Source organism: Phyllobates terribilis, unplaced genomic scaffold, assembly GCF_046119375.1.
Source record: "Phyllobates terribilis strain yellow unplaced genomic scaffold, ASM4611937v1 Scaffold_9__5_contigs__length_417890890, whole genome shotgun sequence".
Taxonomy (NCBI): Eukaryota; Metazoa; Chordata; class Amphibia; order Anura; family Dendrobatidae; genus Phyllobates; species Phyllobates terribilis.
This window is the reverse complement of record NW_027362769.1, coordinates 283,905,481-283,928,340: the sequence shown is the minus strand read 5'-3', so window position 1 is coordinate 283,928,340 and position 22,860 is coordinate 283,905,481. Positions and strand designations below refer to the sequence as shown.

Genomic DNA, 22,860 nt, shown 5'->3' with positions numbered 1-22,860 from the left:
TCTCTACAGCTATGGATGTAGGCTTGCACACAAACTTCTTTTTCTTCATGTAATCCCACACTTACTCAATAATGAGATCAGTGCACTGTGGGGGCCATGTTATCATTTCCAGGACTCCTTGTTCTTCTCTAACCCCTTAAGTCAAAATTACATGCATGTATATCGGGGGATGCGATCCCTTCCATTTTGCCATACATGTACAGTGGGGGAAATAAGTATTTGATCCCTTGCTGGTTTTGTAAAGACATGACTGACAAAGACATGAACAGTCTATAATTTTAAGGGTAGGTTAATTTTAACATTGCGCGATAGAATATCCCAAAAATAATCAAGAAAATCACATTGTTTAAATTAGATAAATGTATTTGCATTTTGCAGTGAGAAATGAGTATTTGATCCCCCTACAAACCATTATGAGTTCTGGCTCCTACAGATCAGTTAGACGCTCCTAATCAACTCGTTACCTGCATTAAAGAGAGCTGTCTTACATAGTCATTGATTCATCGGTCTTAAGTTTGAAGGCTGTCTTGCTACACAATGGCAATGTCTACCCGTCGATATCTTATCGAAGAACAGGTTGAAAGTCTTCTTCAGGCTTACAAGTCAATTAAGTGCAACATGTCACTTAAAATACATTTCCTTCATTCACACATTGACTTTTTCCCACCAAACCTCGGCACTGTAAGTGATGAACATGGTGAAAGGTTTCATCAAGACATTTCCCAGATGGAGAAACCGTACCAGGGGAGGTGGAGTCCCTCGATACTGGGTGACTATTGTTGGAATCTTGTCCATGAATCATCGGACAGTGATTACAAACAAAAATCAATGGCAAAAAATTTCTAAACTTGATCACTGTTGCTGACTTTTGCATTCGGAATATCACATGCCACTGCGAATTTGACAGTATTCAATGCATACATATAATTGCATTTTTCTCACAAATCTTACGTGATAGAGCAATTCTGAAGTCATTTCTAAACTCGGCATAACAATTACGATAACATTCACCCAATTTCATGCAGGAACAGTGTAATTGGGCAATTATATCAAAAGCTCTTTAAAGGGCTGTGTAGGCTATTCCCTCATTAATCCATGATCAGTTAAGCAGGTAAAATGTATGGAGCTGACACCAGATGTAGCATTTGCAAGCGGAGGCCGTTGCTGTGAACTCACAGCATGCGGTTAAAGGAGCTCTCAATGAAAGAGAAACAGACTATCATTAGGATGAAAAAAAGAAGAGCGCAGAAATGTTAAGTAGCCAAATCAACATTTTGGTACATTCTGCAAAAAAAAACTTACTGGTGAGCTTGTCTATTTTCCTCATATTAGATGCTTTGTTGTTGATAAATCATCTTTTATTGCTTTATGTAAATCACCTCTTCCACACTATGGGGAGGATATTTCCTGGAAGATAACTCCACCTCCAGAGCTTATTTTAAATAAAAGGGGGAGTTGCCAGTGTGAAACAAGTAACTAACACAGAACAGGACAAATTAAATTGTGTCTTCTTGCAAACACATTTTTTGCAGTTATACAGCTCTGCTGTATTGCAATTATAGTGCAACCCTGTCTGCCTGTAAGATGGAAGCTGAGAGGAGCCTGCAGATGTGTCTGGTATAATCACACACAGCTCTGCAGTGAGATCAAGAGAGCAGAGAGCGGCCATTACATGTCACACTGGTAACTCCCCTTCAAGTAAAATAAGCTCAGGAGGCAGAATTATCTTCCAGGCAGCGTCCTCCCCATAGCCTGGAAGAGCTCATTTACATAAAGTGATAAAAGATGATTTCTCAACAACAAGGCTTCTGATATGAGGCATACAGGGATCACTCTCCTCAGCAGTCTATAACCTGTATAACCCATATTAATAGTTTATATAGGTCAGAACAGGGTAGACAAACGCCCCACTCCTTTCGCCACTTTCTCAAGGGTAAGGTACTAATGCTTAGAAAATATATATATGTATATGTGTATATATACAGTACAGACCAAAAGTTTGGACACTCCTTCTCATTTTAAGATTTTTCTGCATTTTCATGACTATGAAAATTGTACATTCACACTGAAGCAATCAAAACTATGAATTAACACATGTGGTATTATATACTTAACAAAAAAGTGTGAAACAACTGAAAATATGTCTTATATTCTAAGTTCTTCAAAGTAGCCACCTTTTGCTTTGATGACTGCTTTGCACACTCTTGGCATTCTCTTGATGAGCTTCAAGAGGTAGTCACCGGAAATGGTCTTCCAACAATCTTGAAGGAGCTCCCAGAGATGCTTAGCACTTGTTGGCCCTTTTGCCTTCACTCTGCGGTCCAGATCACCCCAAACCATCTCGATTGGGTTCAGGTCCGGTGACTGTGGAGGCCAGGTCATCTGGCGTAGCACCTCATCACTCTCCTTCTTGGTCAAATAGCCCTTACACAGCCTGGAGGTGTGTTTGGGGTCATTGTCCTGTTGAAAAATAAATGATGGTCCAACTAAACGCAAACCGGATGGAATAGCATGCCGCTGCAAGATGCTGTGGTAGCCATGCTGGTTCAGTATGCCTTCAATTTTGAATAAATCCCCAACAGTGTCACCAGCAAAGCACCCCCACACCATCAAACCTCCTCCTCCATGCTTCACGGTGGGAACCAGGCATGTAGAGTCCATCCGTTCACCTTTTCTGCGTCGCACAAAGACACGGTGGTTGGAACCAAAGATCTCAAATTTGGACTTATCAGACCAAAGCACAGATTTCCACTGGTCTAATGTCCATTCCTTGTGTTCTTTAGCCCAAACAAGTCTCTTCTGCTTGTTCCCTGTCCTTAGCAGTGGTTTCCTAGCAGTTATTTTACCATGAAGGCCTGCTGCACAAAGTCTCCTCTTAACAGTTGTTGTAGAGATGTGTCTGCTGCTAGAACTCTGTGTGGCATTGACCTGGTCTCTAATCTGAGCTGCTGTTAACCTGTGATTTCTGAGGCTGGGGACTCGAATAAACTTATCCTCAGAAGCAGAGGTGACTCTTGGTCTTCCTTTCCTGGCGCGGTCCTCATGTGATACAGTTTCTTTGTAGTGCTTGATGGTTTTTGCAACTGCACTTGGGGACACTTTCAATGTTTTCCCAATTTTTCGGACTGACCGACCTTCATTTCTTAAAGTAATGATGGCCACTTGTTTTTCTTTACTTAGCTGCTTTTTTCTTGCCATAATACAAATTCTAACAGTTTATTTAATAGGACTATCAGCTGTGTAACCACCAGACTTCTGCACAATACAACTGATCGTCCCAACCCATTTATACGGCAAGAAATCCCACTTATTAAACCTGACAGGGCACACCTGTGAAGTGAAAACCATTTCCGGTGACTACCTCTTGAAGCTCATCAAGAGAATGCCAAGAGTGTGCAAAGCAGTCAAAGCAAAAGTTGGCTACTTTGAAGAACCTAGAATATAAGACATATTTTCAGTTGTTTCACACTTTTTTGTTAAGTATATAATTCCACATGTGTTAATTCATAGTTTTGATTGCTTCAGTGTGAATGTACAATTTTCATAGTCATGAAAATACAGAAAAATCTTTAAATGAGAAGGTGTGTCCAAACTTTTGGTCTGTACTGTACATTTTTTAAAATGACCAATAATATCACATACAAGTATCAAATACCACCACACCATGACCGGACCACATATTACCACCACAGTGACCGAATAATACCACATATAAGGGACAAAAACTGCCACACCATGACCAGACCACATTTTACCACCACATAGTGACCGAATAATACCACATAGAAGGGAGAAAAACCGCCACATCATGACCAGACCACATTTTGCCACCACATAGTGACCGAATAATACATGCAAAGGACAAAAACCGTCACACCTTGACTGGATCACATATTACCACCACATAGTGACCGAATACTACAATACTGATCATTAATAAAAACACAATACTAATATTACCATAAGTGCCATTATACATGGGAGCTCTGTACATAGTATACAGTGTATAATGTAAGTGTACAGGTAATACAGTGATCACCCGTGACATTATACACAGTAACTCTTTATATAGTGTCAGTATACAGGTAATACAGTGATCACCAGTAACATTATACACAGGAGCTCTGTATATAGTGTACAGTTAATACAGTGATCACCAGTGACATTATACACAGGAACTCTGTATATAGTGTACAGTTAATACAGTGATCACCAGTGACATTATACACAGGAGCTCTGTACATAGTGTATAGTGTCAGTGTACAAGTAACACACTGACTCACCTGTGACGTCTCTACGTGAAGTCTTTCATCTTCGCTTTTCTCCTTCATCCAGCACAGACCGCCATCACCTCTTCCAGCCAGGACTCATCTCCGCATAAAATAACACTGTTATCTTGAATACATTCCCCAACTTTTACGTTACCCAGCTGAATACATATGTACACCCACCATTAATATATTTAGTTATTATGCAACCCACCATTCCAAATATAAATTGTAATCCACTACTGTGCCCCCAGTAACTGTAAATAGCCACTTCCCCACTTAATAAATATATAAATTAATTAGAACCTGTACTCTTTCCCCCAATTTATTACCAGTCACACTCCTGCATCCTCAACGCCCCCTACTCTGTACCTCCTGCTCCACCGAATCATTATATTTACATGCCCCCTCAGCCCCAATTCATATATGTCATGTCCGTGCTCTACCCAACTCCACCCTCTTCATCATTTACTCCCCCTCACTCCCAATTCATCGTGTGCTCTCCCCACCCTCAATTCACCATTTTCTCTCCCCATTTTCTCTCCCCACCCTCCTCTCTCAATTCCCCACGTGCTCTCCCCACACTCCAAATTCCCCACGCGCTCCTTCCACCCTCCACTCCCAATACCCCACGTGCTCTCCCCACCCTCCACTCCCAATTCCCCACGTGCTCTCCCCACCCTCCACTCCCAATTCCCCACGTGCTCTCCCCACACTCCAAATTCCCCACGCACTCTTCCCACCCTCCACTCCCAATTCCCCCTACACTTTTTCCACCCTCCACTCCCAATTCCCCATGCGCTCTTCCCGCCCTCCACTCCAAATTCCCCATGTGCTCTTCCCACCCTTCATGTGCTCATCCCCAAGAAATTAAATTCTATCTAAAAAAATAAAGTTGTCATACTTACCTCTCATACTATCCCTGCAGCTGTGCTGTCATCCTGGCGCGGCTTCCGCTCTCTGCAGACGCGTATGCGATGAGTCATCGCATATGCACCTTCACCAGCACATCAGAGGGGAGGAGGGACCCCCTTGGAGCTGTTGTACTGCCGTTCAGTTGAAGGCTGTGAGCGCTCCTAGGGCCCCTGCGCCAGGAGAGGTACGCCGCCGGCTTCTCCTGACTTCTATCAGGTGATGACGCGTACGCGCTGTCACCTGACCAGAAGTCAGGAGAAGTTGTAGGGAGCTGCGTGGCTGCACAGCTCCAGCAAGTCACCTAGCGCCAAGGTGTGCTCCACATTCGGCGGCACCTCGGCACTTTGCTACAGCATTGGGCCCCGTGAGCAGAAGCACAAGAGGGGGGCCCTGACTGGGCCCGGGTCCCCTCTCTACTGCTGCTCATGTGGCCCCATACAGCAGTGATGCTCTGATATATTCATCCTCAAGCTTGTCCCCACAAGTTAGGTTGTGTTATGTGGTTTTCATATTTGCCATTTTGGATTTATGGATAAGAGATGATATAGACACTATACTGATAGGGCCCGGCCCTGGCTACAGGTCTAAATCACGTCAGGGTGCTTTCACATTGCGCTTTTCTCCATATTCGTGGGTTCTCTCAGGGGACTTGCGTCCGGATCTCCCAGCAAAACAGGATTTATACGTATGCGCTGACGGACCCATAGACTGGTACCGTTAGAGCTAGCGTGCGCTCTGATGTACATCATTTTCCGGTGTATACACCTACTGGAGGCAAACACTCAGATGCAGTCTACTACGTCTGAGTGTCCACCTCCAGGAGGTATACACGCTCGAAAATGATGCATGAAAGAGCACACATTATAGTCTAGGCCCCATCGGCGCATGCGTCCAAATTCTGTTTTGCTGGGAGGTCTGGACGTAAGCCCCAAGAGAACCCACGAACGGGGTGAAAAGGGCTATGTGAAAGCACCCTTATATATATTACAAGAGAGAAAGAGACATAAATTGTAATCTGTGGTGTCCTGCAGCCGGGGTCACGTCTATCAGTTTTGTGCACGTTACTGACCAGTCATGTCTATATATTTGAGGCACTGAGATTCATGGCATCTGCTTTGAATTCTCATACAGATCAGGTGATGCTCGGGCGACTGGCACTGACAGTGACCCAATTGTTTGAAAGTTCAAGCAGCTGCCATAACTCTCATTGTGCCTCAGATAGAGGGCCATAAACAACACAGGAACGCCTGGACTTGTCAGAAGGTGAGCAGCATCCTGCCATCTCTTCACTCCACATTGTAGAAACCTCAGGCCCCAGGTTCAGGTAGTAAGTAACCGGAACATATACTTACAGCACCATCCTGTCCCGTCCTGCTCCTCTCTTCGATGTGACGTCTATTCAGCATGCAAATTGTCTCTTCAGAGAGGAAGAGAACTAAAACTCTAGTGCCACCTATTGGAAGTAACAATCCTAAAAGTCAACATCGACCCTTTAATGAGCCTTGCCACATGACTTAGGATAAAAGCCAAACCAGAATCTCAGTTTCAAAGAGAAACATTACCTCTTGGATCCCGGTTAGACGCCTCTCACCCAGCCAAACCAGATCTCACACTTTGCACTGACGAGGGGCAATACCCCGAAACACACTGTCTGCAAATTGAGATTCTGGTTTGATTTTTATGTGGCAAGGCTCGTTAAAGGGTCGATATTAACTTTTAGGATTGCTACTTCCAATAGATGGTGCTAGAGTTCTACTTCTCTTCCTCTCTGAAGAGACAATTTGCATATTTAATTTCCCAGGAGCATTGCAAGGCTCTCCACAAGGAGAAACATTACCCCTCGGATCCCGGTCTCTTTAGCAGTCATGCCCACACAGCATGCAGTATAGGCGTGCCTGCAACACTGGACATGCTGGAGGCAGCTGTCCACACATTTACTGTGTCAGCACCCAATGGGCCCCCCACACAGCTACTTGGGGAGCAGCCCAAGGGGCATATGCCCCTCTGGCCCAGCCTGCCCCTGACAATTATTCACATAGATCTTTGTCAAGAAACTCTACAGAAGACATGGAAAAGTAAGACACAAGAAAAGTATTCCAAGGATTGATGTTAAGTGTTGAGACAGAATTTTAGCATTCTGTCAAATCGTAACGTTTCCAGAAAATCTGGCACTCCTTAAAATCAACTTCTTTATTTGAAAAAAAATATATATGTATATTTCACATTTGACATGTATCTATTTTATTTATTTTTATAAATAAAGAAGTTAATTTTATGGAGTGCCGGATTGATTTGATTCGGAGCCAGCGAAGAATCCAGAACACCCATTCCACAAAGGACACAGTTACCGTACATGCAGTGATAAGTTTCTTTTTCTTATGTGTTTATTCTGTCAGAATGCCAGTCCACAGAAAAAAAAATATTGTCAATTTAATAATATCATTGAGAGTCCAAAATGGTCACTACACCCCTAGATTAATTTTTTGAGAAGTATAGATTCCAAAATGGGGTCACTTGTGTGGGGGGTGGACGGGGTTATGCTGTTTTGGCACCTCAGGGCACTGCAAATGCGAGTTGGTGTCTGCAATTTATTCCAGCCAAAATTTCTCTCCAAAAATCAAATAATGCCCATTCTCTTCGAAGTCCTGCCCCATGCCAAAACAGTATTTTTCGACAACTAATGGGGTATAGCCACATTTGGGAGAAATTGCGTAAAAAATTGGTGTTCTTTTTCTCCTTCTACCCTTTGTGAACATGAAAGATGTAGGGATAAAGTAATATTTTAGTGGAAAAAAATATGTATAAATTTGCATTTTTTTTCCATTTTGGATTAATTTCCATGAAACACTTGAATGGTGCAGTTGTTAAAATGTTATCATTTTTGTGGGTTTCCAATAAATTGGCCCCTCAAAGTCACTTCAAACCTGAATAGGTCCTTTAAAAACATAGGTTTGTAAGGGTTTTTCTTGTTTTTCAATGTAAATTTGCTGCTAAACTTTTAGGCTGTGTGCCCACGATGCGTTTTTTAAGCGTTTCCGCAGCGGCAAAAACGCTGCAGAAACGCTTAAAAAACGCATGCTAGAAGGCCTGCCATGTCCCCCAATGATAGTCCGCATGTGCTGTGCATATGCTGCAGAAATTTCCACTGCGGATTATCATTGCGGAAAAAAACGCAGCACTACCAATTATTTTGCGGAAGTGCTGCGTTTTCGCCGCCATTGACTTGCATTAGAACGCGCCAATTCCGCAAGACTGCATCTGTACTTGCGTAATTGGCGCCTTCTAATGTGCGGATGGTACCCGGGTGTAGAGGAGAGGAGAGTCTCATCCACACCCAGGTACCATTAAAAAAAGCTGTAAAAAAAGAATAAAATAAAAAATAAATGTATACTTACCTTCTGACGGCCCACGGTGCGCTCCTCCTTGCTTCCCGGCACTTCGCGATGGAATGAAGGACCTGCGCTGACGTCAGAGTCATGTGACGGGTCACGCGACGCTGACGTCAGCAGGTCCTTCAGTGTACGGCAGCCGGGACCGAGCGAAGCAAGACAGCGCGGGCCATCGGAGGGTAAGTATATATTTATTTTTTGACATTCTCTCGGGTCACACTATATAAATCCATGCTGTTTGCATGGATTTATATAGTGTGACCAAGTTGACTAGCACTTTCCAAGTGATGCTAAAATCGCTTGGAAAGCGCTTGTCAACCCACATGCGGAAATGCAAGTGAAGAACGCTTCACATCCGCATGTCCCTGGCAGGAAAACGTATGTACAATCCGCATGTACAATCCGCATGCGTTTTTTTCTGCCAGGGAGATGCAAAAACGCTCAGGAAAAAATCCTGAGCATTTCTGCATCGTGGGCACATAGCCTTAAACTTTCTAACATCCTAACAAAATAAAAGATCGCTGGAAAAATTGTGTTGACATAAAAAAATACGGGAAATATTATTTATTAACCATTATCTACACTACCTGGGCACACTGTATTGGGCCCTGAAATGGTATATTTGCATTTTTATTCTGCAACATCCACTGTGCACTACTTTCTGGAAAATGCCAGTGGGGTAAAATTAATCACTATATCTATAGATGATTACCCTGAGTGCAATTTGAAAAATAGGGTCACTTTTAGGGGATTTCTGCTGTTCTTTCACTTTAAGGGCTTAGCAAATGGAAACCACAAACTTAAAGAAAATTTCTCAGCAGGTTTTCACCATTTAATATGAAGACAGCATGAGGTGGGGGTTAAAACACAGAATTCAAGGATGTGTCACATGTCAGGCTGTGTGCTGTTGATTACTTACACTGAAGGTTTTATCGTCCGGTGATTATCATTGCTGTGGCTAGCGGGCGCCCTGGCACTTGTCTGACTCCGCCCTCTCCTTTGATAAGCAGCTCAATGTCTATTTGCAAAGTGCATACAGAGCCTGGTGTGGGTGGGGTTAGCTTTCTCAGCTCTGCTACATTGCTAAATCTAAAAGCTCTGATTGTATCAGAACTGCAGCACCCAGTAAACAAAGTGATACAGCCTTGAATTCAGGGTCTCTTTGACTACATCAGGCTGCTCTCAGATGAGTTAGCAAAAACCTGCTGACAAATTCCCTTTAAGGAACAATCTGTGCCTTGAAATGTCACTCCTTGCCTTCTGAGCCCTGCAGTAGTGTATAATCACATAATAGGGTATTGCCTTACTTGGGAGGAAAGGAGTACTTTTTTCCTTATTAGCCTTGGTAAAAATGAAACCTTTTGAGCTATATATATTTATTATTGTAAAATATAGAATTTTTCATTCGGTGAATTACCTGTGGAGTAAAAATGCTTATGGCACCCTGAAAGGTAACATGTCCCTTGAAAAAACGCTATTAAACTGAACGGAGGTAATTTATACCCCCAGCAACGTTTGGCTTTTAGTCATGGGGGCAGTGCCAGTGTGGGTTCAGTCTCCACTCTGTGTATAGAGAACGGCGGCTGTAACTGCACTCTTGGCTCTGACTGACAGCAGGCTCAGCATTAGACCCGACTGTCAGTCAGTGCCGGGGACGCAATTACAGCTGCCGATCTCTATACAGACAGCAATGACTGAACCGTTGCCTCCCCCCCCAACTGAAACCTAAACGCTACCGGGAGGAATAAAGTTAATTTCCTCAAACCGCTATTAACCTGCAGCTTAACCCAATATCTGCAGGTTAATATGTTATTTTTACATGAAAGTTTCCCTTTAACTGAATATCCTGAGTGGTGTAGTTTTCCGAAATGAGGTCACTTTGGAGGTTTTCTGCTACTCCGCCACCTCTGAGGCTCAGCTAGTGGCACCCGCAAAATGTTCCATCCTGAAAGACAAATCGCATTTATTCATTTCCAAGACCTGCTGAGTGTCCTAACAGAAGTACTCTACCACATGTTGGGTATTGGGAGAACTTGCTTTTCAAATTGTGGTGACTACCGCTTGGGAAAATTTTAAATTTGGGGCTAAAGCCGATAAGTGGAAAAGGTCATTTTTTCGTTTTTGTATCCCAAGATTATACATGTTTGTAAACCACTTGTGGGTCCAAAATTGTCAACTCACCCCTAGATGAATTCCGTGATGGATGTAGCTTCTAAAATGGGGTCAATTATGAGAGTGTTTATGCTGTTTTAGCTTTTCAGTGGCTCTGCAAATGCACCATGGTCCCCACAATCTATTCCAATCAAATTTATACTCAAAAAGTCGAAAAACACTTCTTCTCTTCTGTGTCATGACGTGTGCCCAAACAGCAGATTTCAACCACACATGGGGGGGGAAGTATTGCTACGTTTGGGAGAAATTGCTTAACACGTTTTTAGGCATTTTTTCTCTCATTAACCCTTATGAAAATCAAAAAATGTGTAGCTAAAGCAATATTTTAGTTCAAAGCATATAATTGTTCATTACATTTAGCATTAATCCTATGAAGCACCTGAAGGGTTAACAAAATTTCTTTGATGGGTGCAGTTTTTAAAATTATTTCACTCATGGGTTTCTGACATATAGGTCAAAGTCTTTTCTAAATATTTTGGAAAAATTGCTGCTAACTTTTTAAGCCTTTTAACATAAAATATAAGGACGTTTCATGATTCCAAGATAAAATGGACATATTGGAAAAATTATATAACTACTAGGGAACACTTAAACAACAGAATATAACTCCAAGTAAATCAAACTTCTGTGAAATCAAACTGTCCACTTAGGAAGCAACACTGATTGACAATCAATTTCACATGCTGTTGTGCAAATGGGATAGACAATAGATGGAAATTATTGGCAATTATCAAGACACCCTCAATAAAAGAGTGGTTCTGCAGGTGGGGACCACAGACCACATCTCAGTACCAATGCTTTCTGGCTGATGTTTTGGTCACTTTTGAATGCTGGTTGTGCTGTCACACTCGTGGTAGCATGAGACGGACTCTACAACCCACAGAAGTTGCTCAGGTAGTGCAGCTCATCCAGGATGGCACATCAATGCCAGCTGCAGCAAGAAGGTTTGCTGTGTCTGTCAGCATAGTGTCCAGAGACTGGAGGCGATACCAGGAGACGTGGAGGGAGCTGTAGGAGGGCAACAACCCTACCTCCGCCTTTGTGCAAGGAGGAACAGGAGGAGCACTGCCAGAGCCCTGCAAAATGACCTCCAGCAGGCCACAAATGTGCATGTGTCTGCACAAATGGTTAGAAACCAACTCCATGAGAGTGGTATGAGGGCCCGACATACACAGATGGGGGTTGTTCTCACACTGTGCTCTTCACAGATGAAAGCTGGTTCACACTGAGCACATGTGACAGACGTGACCGAGTCTGGAGACGCCGTGGAGAGCGATCTGCTGCCTGCAACATCCTTCAGCATGACCAGTTTGGCAGTGGGTCAGCAATGGTGTGGGGTGGCATTTCTTTGGAGGGCCACACAGCCCTCCATGTGCTCGCCAGAGGTAGCCTGACTGCCATTAGGTACCGAGATGCGATCCTCAGACCACTTGTGAGACTATATGCTGGTGCGGTTGGCCCTGAGTTCCTCCTAATGCAGGACAATGCCAGACCTCATGTGGCTGTAGTGTGTCAGCAGTTCCTGCAAGATAAAGGCATTGAAGCTATGGACTTGCCCGTCCGTTCCCCAGACCTTAATCCTATTGAGCACATCTGGGACATCATCCACCAACGTCACGTTGCACCACAGACTGTCCAGGAGTTGGCGGATACTTTAGTCCAGGTCTGGGAGGAGGTCCTACAGGAGACCATCTGCAACCTCATTAGGAGCATGCCCAGGAGTGGTAGGGAGGTCATACAGGCACGTGGAGGCCACACACAATAATGAGCCTCATTTTGACTTGTTTTAAGGACATTACATCAAAGTTGGATCAGCCTGTAGTGTGTTTTTCCACTTTAATTTTGGGGGTGACTTCAAATCCAGGCTTCCATTGGTTAATAAATTTGATTTCCATTGATGATTTGTGTGTGATTTTGTTGTCAGCACATTCAACTTTGTGCTGAACAAAGTATTCAATGAGAATATTTCATTCATTCAGATCTAGGATGTGTTATTTGAGCGTTCCCTTTATTTTTTTGAGCAGTGTAGTTAAAAAAACAGATGGTGTAGTTAGGGAATGATAAGGAATTTTTAACTTGAGTATATTAGAAATTAGTTTAGCTTATAGCATTAAATAGGTTTAGAATGAAAATGACTTTGCATGTCAGACCACCCCTTTAAATTATTTGTCCACTTATCAGACAACCCCTTCTTTAATACTTTATTTTCCCTTCTAAAATTAAAATAATCCTATACTTTCCTTTCCGGGACCATTACAATCAGCTCTTTTTATGCCACCTGAGCTCTGTAGCCAATTAGCCACTGCTAAAGGACTGCAGTGCTCATGCCTCTCCCGGACATCCGAGGTTCGACATAAGGAAATAAGAGCACAGCAGCTCAATAACAACCGTTGATTGACTGCATTGCATAACAGTGTCATGCAAGCCTTGGGAGACGCCTTAGCGACATCGCTGGTACAGGAGGTGAATATAGGGCATTTTTATTTCACAAGGGGGGATATAGTATGTGAGGGGAGCTTTGTCTGAGTAGTGGACAATCACTTTAGCTATATTTGGTTATACTGCAATAGTACAGCTTTTTCCGAGGACTCCAGAAACCAATTTTTCCTTATTAGTAAGTTCCTTCCCTCATTTGACAGAAAGTAGAGAGACTTGTGGGAGTTAACATTTTAGTAACTATATACAGTGGCATGTAAAAGTTTGGGCACCCCTGGTCAAAATTACTGTTGTTGTGAACAGTTAAGCAAGTTGAAAATTAAATGATCTCTAAAAGGCCTAAAGTTAAAGATGACCAATTTTCTCTGTATTTTAGGCAAATAATTAGCCATTTTTTACATTTTAAAAATTACAAAAAGGAAAATGGGCCAATGCAAAAGTTTGTGCATCCTTGGAGATTTGTGTGCACAGATAACTTTGACCAAGGTTTCAGACCTTAATTAGCTTGTTAGGATTATGGCTTCTTTACTATCATAATTTGTTAAGACCAGGTGATGCAAATTTCCCTGCTTTATAAAAAAACAGCTTCCTCTAAACTTGTGCCAAAAACCAGCAGCCATGGGTTCTTCTAAGCAGCTGCCTAGCACTTTGAAAATGAAAATAGTGGAGGCTCACAAAGCAGGAGAAGCCTATAAGAAGATGGCAAAGCGTTTTAAAGTTGCCCTTTCCTCAGTTCGAAATGTAATTAAGAAATGGCAGTTAACAGGAACAGTAAAGGTCAAGATAAGGTCTGGAAAACCAAGCAAAATTTCAGTGAGAGATGCTCATAGGATTGCTAGAGAAGCAAATCAGAACCCCCCCCCCCCCGCTTGACTGCAAAAGTCCTTAAAGATTTATCAGTTTCTGGAGTTTTGGTACATTGTTCTACTATTCAGTCATACCTATACAAATATGGCCTTCATGGAAGAGTCATCAGAAGAAAACCTATACCGCGTCCTCACCATAAAATTCAGCATCAGAAGTATGCAAAAGAACAACATTATCAAGCCTGATGCATTTTGGAAACAAGTCCTGTGGACCGATAAGGTTAAAATAGGACTCTTTGGCCACAATGATCAAAAGGTATGTGAAGAGAAAAAAGGGCACAGAACTTTCTGGAAAAGAACATCTCGCCAACCATTAAACATGGGGATGGATCAATCATGTTTTGGGGTTGTGTTGCAGCCTGTGGCATGGGGAACATTTCACAGGTAGAGGGAAGAATGGATTCAATGTAACACCATCTGTAAAAAGCTGAAGTTGAAAAGAGGATAGCATGTGCAAATGGATAATGATCCTAAACACACATCAAAATGCACAATAAACTATCTCAAAAGACGCAAGCTGAAGGTTTTACAATGGCCCTCACAATCCCTGATCTGAACTTCATTGAAAATCTGTGGCTAGACCTCAAAATAGCAGTGCATACAAGATGACCCAGGAATTTCACAGAACTAGAAGAATTTTCCAAGGAAGAATGGATGAATATTCCTTTGAAAGACTCTTGGCTGGCTACAAAAAGCATTAAAAAGCTGTGATACTTTCAAGAGGGGGTGCTACTAGGTATTAACCATGCAGGGAGCCCAAACTTTTGCATTGGCCAATTTTCATTTTTGGAATTTTTAAAATGTAAAAAAAAAATTGTTTTGCCTAAAATCCAAAGGAAATGTGTCATCTTTAACTTTAGCCCTTTTAGAGATCATTTCATCTTCAATTTGCTTAACTGTTCACAATAACAGTAATTTTGGCCACGGGTGACTAAACTGCTATATGTCACTATTATCCAGAGCAGTTTATGTTGGTGCCCATAGAGTGTGTAACGTTGGCTCCCTATTTGCTGTAAAAATAAGTTATAAGACCTTTCAGATTATCACAGGATGCACAGGACTATTTTTTACAGAACCCTGTCATTTCAAATACAATTCAGTATTATCTATTGTATTACTTGAGATGATGGTTTGCAGATGGTTGTTCATGTTAAATTTCTATTTTTTCTTTCCTCTTTTCTTTTTGCAGGTACTTCCTAACGAGTTTCTATACAAAGTATGATCCAACACATTTCTTCATCAATACAGCTTCCCTTCTCAGTGTTCTGATTCCTAAATTACCTCAGCTCCATGGAGTCAGGATCTTTGGCATTAATAAATACTGAACAGGAATCCTGCAACATCTATCATTTTGAGCGCACAAATCCTTGGCTGTGGCTCTTTCTGGTGGAAGAAAGAATAGCCAGCTAAGCCATTTTAACAATTTATACAGTAAAATCCTGACTCTCCTCTTTGCAGGTCTTAAAGAAGGAACCTCTCCCAGAATCCTGTGAGAGCAGGCGGTCTTATGTAAAGATTAACCTTTACATGCTGGGCTGGCCCAGCTATGACCCGAAGTTTGGAAATGCACAAACAAGACTGACAAGAAAGGTGGAAAGTAATCGCACCATGAGAATAGATGATTATACTGCAAACGCCATTGGTTAAGAACAAACCATGCGCCATATGTTTATTTAATAAATGAACAAGTATCATGATCCAGTTTGTAACCAGCAACAGCATTCACTAGCTGACATAATGGTTGGCTGCATGCTGTGTTGATAATGATATGCACTAGTGCGTTGTTTTGTTTTTTGTTTGTTTTTTACTTTGTTTATTGATCCTTGCTTGATCCTTTGTTTTACCTGGTGGCTGAACATACTTTCAGTTGTTATGTATCCTCTGTAGTCATCTGCTAGCATACATAATCATTATAGGACATGCTTCAGTTTTCTGAGTATTTGATAATGTGCTACTATAATTTAATTTAATGTAAGTTTGCTTTCTAATTTTTCTGTATTTGTGAATCATCTATTCAGTGCATTGAATAGTTCTATAATGAGTGGCATAATTTCAATAGTATCTTGTTATATGAAGAATGTGGTAGCGTGGTGTTATTTTATTTAATATTTTATAGTGTGATTACTGGCTTTGAATCAAAAATGTTAATAGCCAGTGTTCTGCAAGATGTGATCATTAGGATGAAATGCAATCGGTACAAAACTAGTCAGATCCATGACTCATTTGTAAAAATAAACTGATCAAGAGTAGCAATAAGAAGTCTTTACAGCTTGCCTTTAAAAAAAAATAAAGTAAATGCTTCCTGAATTTTTCATGTACTATGCCAACTCATAGTGCTATGGGATTCATCAGTTATTTACTATTACATCATGAGAAAAACAACTCCTGTCAGTCCCAAATTAGACTCGGATTGAAAGACATCTGACAGGTTTTCTCCCAACTGGAGTGAAGTGTGTGTGATATGCATATTTTATGTTTGTATGTATATAAAAATACGATATATAGGTGCAGCACCAGCAAGGCAAAAAGATTTTATAGATGGGTGCAAAACCTACCAGGCAAAACCAAACCTCAATGCATATCCAAAAAAGATGAAGGCAGCACTTCAGATATTCAAGTATCAATGGTTTATTGACCCATTTGAATAAGGTGAAGTTTCGTTGTTCAAGCGTGTATGTGTGTATGTACAGTATATAATATATATATGCAAAATCTTCACACATTAGTTATATGTGATAATGAGAAATGACACCGGGAAAAAGTATTGAACTGAAATTTATTTAATACTTCATACAAAAGCCTTTGTTGGTGATGACAGCTCCAAGACTCCTCCTGTATGGAGAAACTGGTCTGTGTATTGCTCAGGAGTGATCTTGGCCCATTCTTCCACACAAACACACTTCAAATCGTTTTAAGCCTGTTTGGGATCATTGTCTTGCTGAAATGTCCACCTTTGTTTCATCTTCATCATCCTGGTAGATGGCTGCAGATTTTTATGCAAAAGGCCTCTGTACATTTGTGCATTCATTCTTCCTTCAATTATATGAATTTTGCCAGTGTCGTATGCTGAAAAACTGACCTACTCCATGATGTTCCCATCTCCAAACATCACTGTTGGTATGGTGTGCTTGTCGGTGATATGCAGTGCCTTTTGGCCTCCAGACATGGTGTGTACTACGGCATCCAAAGAGTTAAATTTTGATCTTATTCTCCCAGTATTTTGCATACTTGTATAAATGGTGTTAAGCAAACTTTAAAGAGGCTTTAATATGCTCTTTTTCCAGCAGTGGAGTCTTGCGAGGTGAGCATGATTACAGGTTATGGAGGTTGAGTGCATTACTTATTGTTTTCTTTGAAACAATCATACCTGCTGATTCCAGGTATTTCTGCAGCTCTCCACAGGTCGTCCTTTGCTCATGGACAACTCTTCTGATAATTCTTTTCACTGCTCTGTCCTCGGTCTTAAAAACTATGGACCGCACAGCTGGTCTTGGCTAGTTTATGATGAAATTATGTTCTTTCCACTTCTGGATTATAGCCCCAATAGTGCTCACTGTAACATTCAGTAGTTTAGAAATTCTTCTGTAATCCATGCCATCAGTATGTTTTGGAACAATAAGGTTGCAAAGGTCTTGAGACAGCTCACTGGTTTTACCTATCATGAGATGTTTGTTGTGTGGCGCCTTGGTAATGAGGCAAATTTTATAGGCAATCAGCTGAAGCAGCTGATATTTTTCACTAAGTGCTTTCTAATTACTGATAGGTTTCAGCTGGTGTCATGACTTTCCATGGCTTTTTGCACCTATCGTTCCTATATTCAATACTTTTTCCCTGTGTCATTTCTCATTATTACAGATAACTTAATTTATGGATATCTATGGCTTGATTTCTTTGCCTGTGTGGAATGGATGGGGGTGCTGCCGACCTCTAGTGAGAAATGCATGTCAATAGCACCTTTAGAAATATATTTACTTAGAAATATGAGGACGTGTTCAATACTTACTTCACCTGCTGTGTGTACGTGTGTGTGTGTGTGTACGGGCAGCACAGTGGCTCAGTGGTTAGCACTGCTGCCTTGCAGCGCTGGGGTCCTGCAACAACTTTGTATGTTCTCCCCGTGTTTGCGTGGGTTTCCTCTGGGTTCTCCGGTTTCCTCCCACATTCCCACGTTGATAGGGAATTTAGATTGTGAGCCCCAATGGGGACAGTGCCCATAATGTCTGTAAAGCGCTGTGGAATTAATGGCGCTATGTAAGTGAGTAAAATAAATAAATAAAATATATATAGGAGCTTCTCACAAAATTAGAATATCATCAAAAAGTTAATTTATTTCAGTTCTTCAATACAAAAAGTGAAACTCACATATAGAGTCATTACAAACAGAGTGATCTATTTCAAGTATTTATTTTTGTTAATGTTGATGATTATGGCTTACAGCCAATGAAAACACAAAAATCATTATCTCAGTAAATTAGAATACTTTATAACAACAGCTTGAAAAGTGTTTTTAAAATCTGAAATGTTGGCCTACTGAAATGTATGTTCAGTAAATGCACGCAATACTTGGTCGGGGCTTCTTTTGCATCAATTACTGCATCAGTGCAGCATGGCATGGTGGCAATCAGCCTGTGGCACTGCTGGAAGTGTTATGGAAGCCCAGGTTGCTTTGATAGCAGCCTTCAGTTCGTCTGCATTGTTGGGTCTGGTGTCTCTTATCTTCCTCTTGACAATAAGGTCAGGCGAGTTTGCTGGCCACTCAAGCACAGTGATACTGTTGTTTTTAAACCAGGTATTGGTACTTTTGGCAGTGTGGACAGGTGCCAAGTCCTGCTGGAGAATGAAATTTCCATCTCCAAAAAGCTTGTCGGCAGAGGGAAGCATGAAGTGCTCTAAAATTTCCTGGTAGATGACTGCTCTGACTTTGGTCTTGATAAAACACAGTGGACCTACACCAGCAGATGACATGACTCCCCAAACCATCACTGATTGTGGAAACTTCACACTAGACCTCAAGCAGCTTGGATTGTGTGTCTCCACTCTTCCTCCAGACTGTGGGACCTTGATTTCCAAATGAAATGCAAAATTTACTTTCATCTGAAAGCAACACATTGGACAACTGAGCAACAGTCCAGGTCTTTTTCTCCTTGGCCCAGGTAAGACGCTTCTGGCGTTGTCTATTGGTCATAAGTGGCTTAACACAAGGAATGCAAGGACACTTGTAGCCCATATCCTGGATACGTCTGTGTGTGGTAGCTCTTGAAGCAATGACTCCAGCAGCAGTCCACTCCTTGTGAACCTTCCCCAAATTTTTGATTGGCCTTTTTTGTTTAACAATCCTTTCAAGGCTGCGGTTATCCCAGTTGCTTGTGCACCTTTTTCTACCACAATTTTTCCTTCCACTCAACCTTCCATTAATATGCTTGGATACAGCACTCTGTGAACAACCAGCTTCTATAGCAATAATCTTTTGTGGCTTACCCTCCTTGTGGAGTGCGTCATTGACTGCCTTCTGGACATCTGTCAAGTCAGCAGTCTTCCCCATGATTGTGGAGCCTACTGAAACAGACTAAGGGACACTAAACGCGGAGTAAGCCTCTGCCTCTGCAGGTACTGCGATAATGACTTTTGTGTTTTCATTGGCTGTAAGTCATAATCACCAACATTAACCGAAAAAAAAACACTTGAAATAGATCATTCTGTTTGTAATGACTCTATATAATTATGAGTTTCAATTTTTGTATTGAAGAACTGAAATAAATTAAATTAACTTTTTGATGATATTCTAATTTTGTGAGAAGCACCTGTATCTATATTCACGCAAGCACACACGCACAGCGGGGAAAATAAGTATTTGACACACTGCCGATTTTGCAAGTTTTCCCACCTACAAAGAATGGAAACGTTTGTAATTTTATCGTAGGTACACTTCAACTGTGAGAGACATAATCTTAAAGAAAAAATATAGAAAATCACATTGTATGATTTTTACATAGTTTGCATTTTATTGCATGAAATAAGTATTTGATACTGTAGAAAAACGGAGCTAAATATTTGGTACAGAAACCTTTGTTTGTAATTACAGAGGTCAGACGTTTCCTGTAGTTCTTGACCAAGTTTGCACACACGGCAGCAGGGATTTTGGCCCAGTCCTCCATTCAGATCTTCTCCAGATCTTTCAGGTTTCGGGGCTGTCACTGAGCAACATTGAGTTTCAGCTCCCTCCAAAGATTTTCTACTAGGTTTACATCTGGAGACTGGCTAGGCCACTCCACGACCTTGAAATGCTTCTTACGGAGCCACTCCTTAGTTGCACTGGCTGTGTGTTTCAGGTCATTCTCATGCTGGAAGTCCCAGCCACGACCCATCTTCAATGTTCTTTCTGAGGGAAGGAAGCTGTTGGCCAAAATCTCGCAATACATGACCCCATACATCCTCACTTCAATACGGTGCAGTTGTCCTGTCCCCTTTGCAGAAAAGCACACCACAAAGTGCTTGATTCCCCCACCAAGCTTCACGGTTGGGACGGTGTTCTTGGGGTTGTACTCATCCGTCTTCCTCCAAACGCGGCGAGTGAAGTTGATATCAAAAAGTTCTGTTTTCGTCTCATTTGACCACATCACCTCCCATGCCTCCTCTGGATCGTCCAGATGGTCATTGGCGAACTTTGAATGGGCCTATACATGCGCTGGTGAGAGCAAGGGGACATTGCATGCCCTGCAGGATTTTAATCCATGACGACGTAGTGTGTTACTTGCAGTAAAGTTTGAGACTGTGGTCCCAGATCTCTTCAGGTCATTGACCAGGTCCTCCCATGTATGTCTGGGCTGATTCCTGACCCTTCTCAGAATCATCCCTACCCCACGAGGCGAGATCTTGCATGGATCCCCAGACCGAGGAAGATTGACAGTCATCTTGTGTTTCTTCCATTTTCTAATAATTGTTGCCTTCTCACCAAGCTGCTTGCCTATTGTCCTGTAGCCTATCCCAGCCTTGTAGCGGTCTACAATTTTTTCCCTGATGTCCTTACACAACTCTTTGGTCTTGGCCATGGTGGAGTGGTTGGAGTGTGATTGATCCAGTGTGTGAACAGGTGTCTTTAATACAAGTAATGATTTCAAGCAGGTGCAATTAACCCCTTTACCCCCGAGGGTGGTTTGCACGTTAATGACCAGGCCAATTTTTACAATTCGAACCACTGTCACTTTATGAGGTAATTACTCTGGAACGCTTCAACGGATCCCCCTGATTCTGAGACTGTTTTTTCGTGACATATTGTACTTCATGATAGTGGTAAAATTTCTTTAATATCACTTGCGTTTATTTGTGAAAAAAACGGAAATTTGGCGAAAATTTTGCAATTTTCAAACTTTGAATTTCCATGTCCTTAAATCAGATATATGTCACAAAAAATAGTTAATAAATAACATTTCCCACATGTCTACTTTGCATCAGCACAGTTTTGGAACCAACATTTTTTTTTATTGGAGAGCTATAGGGGTTAAAAATTGACCAGCAATTTCTCATTTTTACAACAAAATTTACAAAAATATTTTTCTAGGGACCACATCACATTTGGAGTGACTTTGAGGGGCCTTTATGACAGAAAATACCCAAAAGTGACACCAATCTAAAAACTGCACCCCTCAAGGTGCTCAAAACCACATTCAAGAAGTTTATGAACCCTTCAGATACTTCACAGGAATTTTTGGAATGTGGAAGAAAACAATTAACTTTTTTTTCGCAAAAATGTGACTTTAGACCCCAATTTTTATATTTTTGCTAGGGTGTCATTAAAAAATGAACTCCATAATTTGTTGTGCAATTTCTCCTGAGTAAATCGATACCCCATATGTGGGAGAAAACCACTGTTTGGGCGCTCGGAAGGGAAGGAGCACCGTTTGACTTTTTGAATGTAAAATTTTCTTGAATAATTAGTGGACCCCATGTTGCGCTTGGAGAGCCCCTGATGTGCCTAAACAATGGAAACCGCCCCCACAAGTGACACCATTTTGGAAACTAGACCCCTCAGGGAACTTATCTAGATGTGTGGTGAGCACCCTGAACCCAGAGGTGCTTCACAGAAGTTTATAACATTGAGCTGTGAAAATAAAAAAATCAAACTTTTTCCTCAAAAATGAAGTTTGACCCAAATTTTTTATTTTCACAACGGTAAGAGGAGAAAATGGACCACTAAAAATGTTTGTGCCATTTCTCCTGAGTATGCCGAAACCCCATATGTGGGGAAAGTACACTGTTTGGGCACACGGCAGGGTTCAGAAGGGAAGGAGCACGGTGTGACTTTTTGAATGCAAAATTGGCTTCAATTGAGAGCGGATGCCATGTCGCGTTAGGAGAGCCCCTGATGCACCTAAATAGTGGAAACCCCCCACAAGTGACCTCATTTTGGAAACTAGACCCCTCAAGGATTTTATCAAGGGTTAGAGTGAACATTTTGCACCCAGAGGTACGACACAGAATTTGATAACATTAGATCATCATATTGAATAAGTTGTCATTAGTCTTCAACGCAAGTGCTCGCTACTTGAGTTTGCATCGGCTACTCTGGTATGCACCATGTATCGCAGGTGCTCAAGTGACATGCTCGAGTCCCCGCCACCCATGTTTCACAGTTGTTAGACACCCAAAAAAAAAAACATGCAGGGATCGCTCGTGCATGGCAGGCAATCCCAGTGAGGTTTTCTTTGGCCCTGAAGCATATGGGGCGGAGACTCGAGCATGTCACACGAGCACGCGGGATACTCGGTGAATAGCCGACCACCCCATGCAAACTCAAGTAGCGAGCACTTGCGCTCA

General features: G+C 41.8%; 1 protein-coding gene across 3 annotated transcripts in view; it reads left to right on the top strand.

The window, feature by feature from the left end:
* ORMDL1 (ORMDL sphingolipid biosynthesis regulator 1) overlaps window positions 1–21,889 on the top strand; it is an 83,517-nt gene extending 61,628 nt beyond the window's left edge. For all 3 annotated transcript variants that reach the window (XM_073647848.1, XM_073647850.1, XM_073647849.1), the window contains exon 4: window positions 15,236–21,889. In XM_073647848.1, coding sequence (XP_073503949.1) covers window positions 15,236–15,371 — 136 coding nt within the window. In that variant the 3' untranslated portion in view covers window positions 15,372–21,889. The remainder of the gene's footprint in view (window positions 1–15,235) is intronic.
* Window positions 21,890–22,860: the final 971 nt, after the last annotated feature.